The following is an 11,244-nucleotide window of genomic DNA, read 5'->3' as shown; positions in this document are numbered from 1 at the left end:
AATGAAAATTACTGTTCTCAATGAGGTAAATATGTTGAGCATCCTCAGATATCAAACTTATGAAATACACAATAATTTTGATTTGTCCCATGACCTTCGGAATATCTGAAACTAGCAAGAAATAGTTTAGACTCAAATTTCATAAAAGTGATATCTGTAGGATACAGATCATGTTTATCTCATAAAATCTATAACTCAAATGACAATAGATTTTGATTTCAGAACTTTTATTCCACAGACAATTGACAAAGAAATGGAAATTGATATTGTATTTTAATGACAGGTAAAATGATGACCTCACAATGCAGATTTCACCAGGGAATTTACAAAAATAGTTTGTATCAAAACAATTATTAAGTCCAAATTTTCAAAAACACATCCAAAAATAACTAACACCACTGGCCTCTTAATCACTTCTTCAACACAAACTTTATCATAGGGTGTGTCACAGATGGCGATTTCCCTCTGAGCCTACTCACAGCTGATAAGTTACGCTCCTACACTGCAAAGAGGATCACCACATTATGCTTCGAGCTCCTACACTGCAAAGAGGATCACCACATTATGCTTCGAGCTCCTACATTACTGAGGGGATCACTACATTATGCCTAGAGCTCCTACATGTAGTGAGAAGATCACCACATCATGTCTGGAGCTCCTACATGCACTGAGAAGATCACCACATTATGCCTGGAGCTCCTACATGTACTGAGAAGATCACCACATCATGTCTGGAGCTCCTACATGCACTGAGAAGATCACCACATTATGCCTGGAGCTCCTACATGTACTGATAAGATCACCACATTATGCCTGGAGATCCTACACTATATGTACTGAGAGGATCACCACATTATGCCTGGAGATCCTACACTATATGTACTGAGAGGATCACCACATTATGCCTGGAGATCCTACACTATATGTACTGAGAGGATCACCACATTATGCCTGGAGATCCTACACTATATGTACTGAGAGGATCATCACATTATGCCTGGAGATCCTACACTACATGTACTGAGAGGATCACCACATTATGCCTGGAGATCCTACACTATATGTACTGAGAGGATCACCACATTATGCCTGGAGATCCTACACTATATGTACTGAGAGGATCACCACATTATGCCTGGAGATCCTACACTATATGTACTGAGAGGATCACAACATTATGCCTGGAGATCCTACACTACATGTACTGAGAGGATCATCACATTATGCCTGGAGATCCTACACTACATGTACTGAAAAAGATCACATTATGCCTGGAGATCCTACAATACATGTACTGAGAAGGTCACATTATGCCTGGAGATCCTACACTACATGTACTGAGAAGATCACATGCATTGAGAAGATCACATTATGCCTGGAGATCCTACACTACATATACTGAGGTCACATTATGCCTGGAGATCCTCCACTACATGTACTGAGAAGGTCACGTTATGCCTATAGCTCCTCCACTGCTGAGAAGATCATCACATAACCTGACATGCTGATTCTATCCGACTAACATGAATGGTACTATGATAATGGCTAAATCATCCATCACTTTTACAAATGATGGAATCCTTTTAATCATACCAGTATGTAATTTTCACAACTTCAGTAAAAAGCTAAGTACAGTCAATAATGTACTGTATACACTTACATGTGTAAACACTTTTCTTTAATTCATTGATGGTAAAATTTGTGTATGTCATAAAACTAAATACTTGTAATAAGGTTCAAAATAAAAATTATACTTGTTACTAAAATGATTAAGTGAACATAAGAATTTACAGATTTACTTGTTTCAAGAAATATTCTGATTATATGCAGATAGTTGGTATTTCAAGAAAATCTTCATAAAGAGGCATGTATCAAATAACATCCAATCTAGGAGTCAGAGCTTCAGTCACAGTTACAATCCAGACTGTGCTGTGATGTGAGCTACACACCACATTGAATTGGTAGAAACTGCTTCAGCTGGAATTCAAAAGAGGCCACACCTGTCTTCTAGAGGTGATCACTGAACCATCTGATGATGTTGACAAAGGCATCTGATTCAGAATCCATCTTGATGATAGGATGACAATCTTCAGGATACACCAGGAGTCTAAGAGGAACATGAAATTCATTGTAAATGTGAAGGTAATTGTGAATATGAAAGTCATTGTGAGTGTGATTGACACTGTTAATGTGAAAGTCATTGTGAGTGTGATTGACACTGTTAATGTGAAAGTCATTGTGAGTGTGATTGACACTGTTAATGTGAAAGTCATTGTGAGTGTGATTGGCACTGTTAATGTGAAAGTCATTGTGAGTGTGATTGGCACTGTTAATGTGAAAGTCATTGTGAGTGTGATTGGCACTGTTAATGTGAAAGTCATTGTGAGTGTGATTGGCACTGTTAATGTGAAAGTCATTGTGAGTGTGATTGGCACTGTTAATGTGAAAGTCATTGTGAGTGTGATTGGCACTGTTAATGTGAAAGTCATTGTGAGTGTGATTGGCACTGTTAATGTGAAAGTCATTGTGAGTGTGATTGACACTGTTAATGTGAAGGTCATTGTGAAAGATTGTCACTGTGAGTGTCAAAGTCAATATAAATGAGAAAGTCATTGTGAACGTGACTGTCATTGCTAATGTGAAGGTCATTGTGAAAGATTGTCACTGTGAGTGTCAAAGTCAATATAAATGAGAAAGTCATTGTGAACGTGACTGTCATTGCTAATGTGAAGGTCATTGTGAAAGATTGTCACTGTAAGTGTCAAAGTCAATATAAATGAGAAAGTCATTGTGAACGTGACTGTCATTGCTAATGTGAAGGTCATTGTGAAAGACTGTCATAGTGAAATAACAGAAGTTCAAATCTCCAGCCAGGTAAATTTTTGCCAGAGTACATGTATGCATAAAATAAATTCTTTTTGTAGATTCCAAATGAACACAGAAGCAGGAAACTGATCTCCTATGAGCTGGTTCATCATACCCATTCTTCAGTATGAGAGTGTTGCAAAATCAAAATATGGTGACAAAATAATAGCCAGAAACAAAGTTTACACAATATATGTCATGTGGATCCAATTAACTGTTGTGTGGTCATCATTAACTCTCTTCTATTAGTCATTCCATTCCAGTACAAAATACATGTACATATTTCCAGTCTCACCTGGCAGGAATGTTTCTTGCTTTGAGGGCACGGTAATATTCTTCGCCTTGTTTTGGAGGGACTCTTTTGTCTTCTGCTCCAAGCATTATCATGGTTGGGGTCTTCACCTGATTTAACACAAAACTATGAATATCAAACTGCATTACTGAATGATACACCCAGCACTGCCCATGCCAGACCTGACACCTAACCTTAAACTACACTATTAGGGTCAATGTCACCTGTCTAACATAGACAATGAAATACATTTTCTGTTTGTAAATACATGTTTTGTAGGGTTGAAACATTATCAAACTTAACAAACAGAAAATAAATATGGCCATGGAAGCCACACTGTTTAGTGAATTTAGGAGAAACCCCTTCCCATCTGCAGTGGAGGAAAGCCTAGTGCCCAGGGTAAACCCCTTCCCACCTGCAGTGGAGGAAAGCCTAGTGCCCAGGGTAAACCCATTCCCACCTGCAGTGGAGGAAAGCCTAGTGCCCAGGGCAAACCCCTTCCCATCTGCAGTGGAGGAAAGCCTAGTGCCCAGGGTAAACCCCTTCCCATCTGCAGTGGAGGAAAGCCTAGTGCCCAGGGTAAACCCATTCCCATCTGCAGTGGAGGAAAGCCTAGTGCCCAGGGTAAACCCTTTCCCATCTGCAGTGGAGGAAAGCCTAGTGCCCAGGGTAAACCCATTCCCATCTGCAGTGGAGGAAAGCCTAGTGCCCAGGGTAAACCCATTCCCATCTGCAGTGGAGGAAAGCCTAGTGCCCAGGGTAAACCCTTTCCCATCTGCAGTGGAGGAAAGCCTAGTGCCCAGGGTAAACCCCTTCCCATCTGCAGTGGAGGAAAGCCTAGTGCCCAGAGTAAACCCCTTCCCAACTGCAGTGGAGGAAAGACTAGTGCCCAGGGTAAACCACTGATCTTTGGCAAGTTACTAACAAATTTACCCACATGAAGTATTAGTGGAATACAAGTGGTTTTCACCAAGCGTTAGACAGTTCATTGGCTGCTTCTTACCCCACACGCATTGAGAGCAGGGGAATCCACAAATTCGGATTCAAAGCTCGAATCTGTACCTGCACCTCCTGTTTCCTAGCTAATGAAAGGTACCCTATTTAAACCACATAGCACATTCCATCTGAAGGTATAAATTGGTATTTTTGTAGCAATTACATAAAATATTTGTAATATACATTGTAATTATTATACAAGTGGGCAAAGTAAGTGTTACTTTTCCTAATCACTGAATACAAATACTTGACTTGACTTTCCAACATTTACTTTCATACACCAAGTACATGTACAAACATCTGAGTGCTCTCATCACTTTGCGTGGACTGCATCCTCCAGCATAATCCTGCATTGCTACATGTATTTTGTAACTCTTCAGTGTGTGTGAGGTGGGTAAACAAACAGGAAGTGAAAGACCGTTACAGTTATCAGTAAGAACAAGAGCATTTGCTAAGAGGGGTTAATTTGGTGAGTATTTTCATTGGTTTCACCTTTACTTTCCAACTACTCACCTGATCAATATATCTGATAGGAGACTTTGACCAGAACGTCTTGTACATATCAGGATTTGGCAAATTGACAAAGTCAAACTCATAACCACATTCCACATATATCCTGCAAAGGAGGTGTGAACATGTTAATAAGAAGACCACAGAGAACGAGTGTAATTTTTTTTAGAAATCAAAAACCTTGCAAAAATCTCAGTTTATTCTGTTACAGGAAACTACACTACAATTTCTATGTGGTTTTTTTTTTCTTTCTCTTTCATCACTTTTATCCAACTGACTTTTTCAATTTCTTTTATTCAGAGTGAAACATTTGAGCCAACTTACAGATCTAGTGAATCACAGGACAGCTTTCCTGCAATTAATATTAAAGAATAAACTAGATTAAAAAAATCACTTACCAATCTGGAATATCAGAGGACCCAAGCATTGCTAAAAATAAACAACCAAAGAAAGCAGTTTTAACAGATATGTAACAATAATTTTTTTCATACACTCAGAAAAAATCATTATTCTGTCACCTGTTTAATGCAAAATGACTATTTAATGTGTAAAGTTACATTTATGTCTTTATGTGAAATGTCGGCCATGACCATGTAGTCTGACATTACATAAAATGTTTGGAAGAGAAATAGCTTGACAGGATGTTCAATTCCTCCTAAACGCATCATTTTTTGACACGCTGGAATAATGCCCAGCATAACTGCCTTAAAATTCTCTCCTGAATACGTTAGTATATAAAACAGAATGATCCTATAAAGTAACTTACCTACTAAGTTAGTTACAGGATTCCTGGCTACAGCTGCTTTATAAAAGCCCTGAAATAGTAAACATAAGTAGCCACAAAACCTTACTATCTAATCCAAATTTAGAGAGGTGCCTTCATGTACTGTTATTCCTTGCTACCAAAGTCATGATGCAAAGAAAACACTACATTATAAATTTATTATTTTCATAAATTTTTTGTTTTGTTGTTTAAAACAATAAGAAATAATTTACCTATTAAATAAAGACCAGCAAAAGTCAAATGATGATATTTATCAATTCTCACACTGACAGTATCTTGTAATAGTAGTTGCATTTACTGAATATTTCATCACTATTGAAACTTAAACTCTATTACTTTTACATTATTATTATGATACACAATATGGACCAAGACTTACAGGGTAGTGGCCAATCAGGTGAGTTGTTAGAAACCCCCCATGAGATCCTCCCATGACAACGACTTTCTCTTTATCAAGAAAGTCCGACTTCAACACATGCAGAGTAGCTGACTGTACAACAAGGAGACAATTAAGACAATGTGAAGGCCAATTTAATGTAATGTAAGGCTGTCCGTGAGCACTGTACATTGTCAAGAAGCCACAACAGTCGCAGGATTTGAATGCTTTACAAAATAAGCCCCTGATGCCCATATGCAATCTGCTTGAGGAACTACATTCACACTGGCTCTACCACTACTGATAGTGTTCTTTTGTGAACATGAGGCTGAATGCAGTTCTACTGTCTATGTTACAAAGATTTAATAATCATTAACGGAATTTAAAGTAAGTGTATCCAGGTTCTCCAAGATTCAAAATTGTATGTCTGAGGTCACACTACTGTACACCTGCAGTTACAGGTTTCAACTCCAAAATATCTAGGGTCAAAATCATAAAGTCATTAAAACATCAAACATTTACCTGGACATCCTGTACATCTTGCTTCCCAATATTTCCCACCAACGATACAATTCCATCCTGGCCAAATCCAACTGAGCCTCTGTAGTTAACTGGAAAAAACATAGATATGCTTGTACAGGGCAGAAGAATATAAACCCTCATGCAAAGTGAATCTGTGCAGCAGGTGAATCCTGGAATTTAACAAAAACTGAATTGTAATTCTTCAGTGAACATTTTGCTTTTCAGATAACTCCTTACCCAGCAAAACTGCAAATCCACACCTAGCCAGCAGAGAGAAGTACAAAGCAAACCCAGAAGAAAAACAGGTATGAGGTCCACCTGCAAATCAACCAAAACGCTACATTACAGTGACAGTTTTTAAAACTGGAAGAACTTATTTTCACAAGGTATATGATTTGCTTATATGTTTAAATATGGTTTTATGGCATACATTCCTACGACTGTAATCAACTTCTAAAACAGTGCTCAGGTTGGCAGGTGAAAGACACAGGACAAAGGCTATAGTGAGAAAACCACACCCATGGCCATGGAGCTGAAAAAACAAACCTACTGACATAAGTTATACTATGTCAGGAGCTGGTTTCAAACATGGCAATCTGTTGGTCATTTATCAAATTATTGATCCAATGATTCAATTTAATTGATTTACATGTATTACATTGTTTTTCAATGACAAAGTATTTCATTTACACACTGGCCAGTATAACAAGATAAGATACAATCAACCACATGTATGAATGCCCCCCCCCCCTCCAAAAAACCCGGGGTTTTCATAACAATACCATTTATACATACTCAAGCATATTCAGAGGGTAACACTGATCATGTTCATTGAAATATATGTAGGGCCTAACAGTTACCACCTGGGGCTGAGGTGCTCAATCTAGCTCATCACCCAATCGAGCTCGTCATTAGTTATAAGATGTTATCCATTACACATGGTGCCATCACAAACTACATAGGTTTACCACATAGGTTTACATCGGATTACTGTTTATGTTCCCTTGGACCAATTTCTACATTTACAGTATTCAAACAGGTTTTTCCAGCAGAGCTTGATGTATTGATTCCCTCGAGGAAAATGACATTTGCTCAATGTGATAATTTCTCTGGGCAAATACCCATACAAAAAAATGTTCTGTGTAAGAGTACGTAATGTTAAACAGTTATTTTCAATTATTGCTTGACAAAATAAACCCAGTTTTTGGACCAAAACATACACCAAAAATTTATGTAACAAATGTTACTTCCTTATTTTTGGTTGTGCATATCTTTTGAAATCCACTTACCATGAGGAAATACAACCAGAGGTAAGGCTTCCTGCTTTGATCCAGTAGGAAGAACAAGGATACCTTCATAATCCACATCAGCTGAAATTATGAGAAATGAGAGACATGAAATGAAAAGTTTGGTCTTTTAATTGTGTATTTGTATGCTTTCCATCGTATAATCCTGCATTCATTCACAGCATATGCTTAAAAAACCACACAAAATACCCTTCCCATCCACACACCATGCTAAACATCAGGCATGACACCCTTGCCCCACCCAACATCAAACATGACATTCCACTCACTCAAACAACTCGTTGAAGATGCCGTAAATGACATCCCACCCACCACAACAACCTGCTTAAGACACCAAGTATGACTCTTCACCCACAAAACATATTGTAATCACCAGACATGACAGCCTCCTACCCATAAAATAACAGACATGACACCCCACCCATCAAAACAACACACTGAAGACACCAGACATGACATTTCATACACTTAATATGCTTAAGACAACTCCCACCCACACAACATGCTAGACACCAGGCACAACACCCCCTCCCACCCACCAAACTGAAGACACCAGAGATAATACAGCACTCACCCAAACATCCAGGATGTGGGTGATTTTGAAGCACAATAATCCAGGACAACAAACCCTTTATGACGAAACTATAAATAACTCCTGTTTTAAGTTTCATAATTTTTATATTTACTCACGGAACTTCTCATTTTCGTTATCATGTGCTGGGTTAAACTTTATGATCTTCCATGTGATCTCCGACAACTTAACAGATTGGGACAGCTTGTTCCATTTGATGGAGCTTTCCTGGCCTGCAGGAGGAATATCCCCCATAACCTGGAACAAAACGAAGCGATGTACAGAATATCATGCATAACCTGGAACAAAATAAAGAGATATACAGAATATCACTCTTGGCCTGGAACAAAATGAAGAGATATACAGAATATCACTCTTGGCCTGGAACAAAATGAAGAGATATACAGAATATCACTCTTGGCCTGGAACAAAATAAAGAGATATACAGAATATCACTCTTGGCCTGGAACAAAATGAAGAGATATACAGAATATCACTCTTGGCCTGGAACAAAATGAAGAGATATACAGAATATCACTCTTGGCCTGGAACAAAATGAAGGAACATACATAATATCACTGTTGATCTGGAACAAAATAAAGAGATATACAAAATATCACCATTGACCCGGAACAACATAAAGAGATAAACAGAATATTCTCCATAACCTGGACCAAAATGAAGAGATATACGTAATACCACACATAACCTGGAACTAAAAAAGGAGACATACAGAATATCACCCTTTGGCCTGGAACAATACGAAGAGAAATACAGAATATCACTGTTGACCTGGAACAAAATAAGAGATACAATGAATATCACCACTGACCTGAAACAAAATAAAGAAATATACAGGATATTCGCCATAAGCTCGAACAAAACAAAGAGATATACAGAATATCACACATAACCTGGAACATAATGAAGAGATATACAGAATATCACACATAACCTGGAAAAAGACCAAGTGATATACAATTTATCACCCACAACCTGGAACAAAATAGGATATATACAGAATATCACCATTGGCCTAGAACAAAATGACGAGATATACAGAATATCACTGTTGACTGGGAACAAAACAAAGAGATACACGGAATATCACCGGTGACCTAGAACAAAATAAGAGATATACAGAATATCACCACTGACCTAGACCAAAATAAGAGATATACAGAATATCACCATTGACATGGAACAAAATAAAGAGATATACAGAATATCACCATTGACCTAAAACAAAATAAAGAGATATACAGAATGTCACTGCTGGCATGGAACAAAACGAAGAGATATACAGAATATCACCAATGACCTGGAACAAAATGAAGAGATATACAGAATATCACCGTTGACCTGGAACAAAATCAAGAGATATACAGAATATCAACATTGACCTGGAATAAAAGATACACAGAATATGGCCCATAACCTTCAACTACTCAAGATAAAGAGTGGATTCAAAGAAGCCAATTTAGCACAGCTACAAGAAAAAAGCAAAACAAAGTTTCCTTTAATAACTGGTGTGACAAATTTTACAATTCTGTCTTCTTGAATCTCCTGATATGATGGGTACTATTAAATAATCAAGGAATACCTTCTGTAAAGTGAGCATCAAGGGAAAAACCATTGATATCTATGTCCAAATTTGTTAGCACTGAATAAAGCTGTCAAATGTTCATCTTTTCTATGGCAGGATTTAGTTCACAATGTTGGTGTCAATTACGCCAAATAATCTGATATATTGTATTTGCTTTTTAAGTAGCTGTTTTTGTGCATGAGTAGATGTTACAATAGTAACCGTGATAATAATTTCATACAAAGGTTACAATCAACGTAGTTTACACATCAATGGCATCCAACTTCATCAAAGTGCTCCGTATATCCCGTCAAAAAATTCAATGTAAAGAAAAAAAAAAACTGGACTATTGTTTTGGAGGTAGTTTTTTAATGGTCTGATCAGTTTAGTATTACCTTTTCATTCACCTATATACAAAATTGTCTCCTGTATGTATGTATATGGATGTTATTGTCTCTCCGTGGGCAGTTATTTTGTGTTAAATCGCCTGTATATTTCAATTATTCCTAGATTATTGTGTGTATTTACATTGTTGTTGTTGTTATCCCCGTAAACAAACACAACTAAGTCTTACTTAGAATAAGGCTAAAACACTATTTAGGAATTTATATCTTATTAGGTTAATCTCTATTAGTATGGAAAAGAGCCCAGGCTGTAAACAGCCACGATCCTCAGGTAAAGAATTTAAATGTGATTATGGCCGCAGTAGACGAGACCCCAATTGTAAACCCCATAAAATTCAGCTGGGCTTTACAGAAGGCAGTGGGCAACATAAAATATCTTAATCTTAAAGATTCAGTTCAAAGATTACCTTGTTTCATGCTCAAACCAGGCACAGGTTAAAAAATACTGAATCTCGACCATATTTTGGGTAGGCATAAAAAGTGTCGGCTACAAAGCAAATCTTCATCAAGAGGTTTTATTTGTGGTGTTGTGGACGAAGTTACGGAGGCGGAAGTTCTAGCTTGTTTGAGAAAATATAAGTGTTTCCAGGTTCAGAAATTGACTAAATACACGGCACTTCTCGTAATGATACCCTATTGTTGACTTTTGATTCTGACACTCTCTCAGCAGAAATTACGCTTGGTTATGAGATGTTTACAGTGAAACCTTACATCCCCCATGTTCTGCGCTGTTTCCGGTGCCAACGCCTAAACCATATTGCCTCCGAGTGTAGAGGTAATGTAAGACGTCCACGCTGTGGTCAGGCTCATGATTATGAGTCCTGCCCTAATAAAGAAATGCCAAAGTGTGCCAATTGTGGAGGCCGACACAGTGCTGTTTACGCTGGATGTCCATTGCAGAAGGAAGCAAGAAAGGCACAGTGCATCAAGGTTACTGAAAAGGTGTCCTTTGCAGAGGCTTTAAAAAGCATGCGTGAGTCAGGTGTTTCCTCCGATCCCCAAAATTTTATCTATCCCAACCATCACAACATC

The 11,244-nt window shown here is 37.8% G+C and overlaps 1 protein-coding gene across 1 annotated transcript in view; it reads right to left on the bottom strand.

Moving 5' to 3' along the window:
• Positions 1 to 220: 220 nt before the first annotated feature.
• LOC135469911 (acylamino-acid-releasing enzyme-like) overlaps positions 221 to 11,244 on the bottom strand; it is a 25,449-nt gene continuing 14,425 nt past the window's right edge. Inside the window, exons 13-22 of the mRNA XM_064748550.1 lie at positions 8,343 to 8,481; positions 7,635 to 7,715; positions 6,583 to 6,663; positions 6,346 to 6,434; positions 5,827 to 5,937; positions 5,430 to 5,478; positions 5,062 to 5,092; positions 4,667 to 4,769; positions 3,161 to 3,267; positions 221 to 2,107 (exon numbers count right to left, since the gene is read on the bottom strand). Coding sequence (XP_064604620.1) covers positions 2,008 to 2,107; positions 3,161 to 3,267; positions 4,667 to 4,769; positions 5,062 to 5,092; positions 5,430 to 5,478; positions 5,827 to 5,937; positions 6,346 to 6,434; positions 6,583 to 6,663; positions 7,635 to 7,715; positions 8,343 to 8,481 — 891 coding nt within the window. The 3' untranslated portion in view covers positions 221 to 2,007. The remainder of the gene's footprint in view (positions 2,108 to 3,160; positions 3,268 to 4,666; positions 4,770 to 5,061; positions 5,093 to 5,429; positions 5,479 to 5,826; positions 5,938 to 6,345; positions 6,435 to 6,582; positions 6,664 to 7,634; positions 7,716 to 8,342; positions 8,482 to 11,244) is intronic.

Source organism: Liolophura sinensis, chromosome 7, assembly GCF_032854445.1.
Source record: "Liolophura sinensis isolate JHLJ2023 chromosome 7, CUHK_Ljap_v2, whole genome shotgun sequence".
NCBI lineage: Eukaryota > Metazoa > Mollusca > Polyplacophora > Chitonida > Chitonidae > Liolophura > Liolophura sinensis.
Note: the sequence above shows the minus strand (reverse complement) of the source record. Positions and strands in the feature narration are given on the sequence as shown.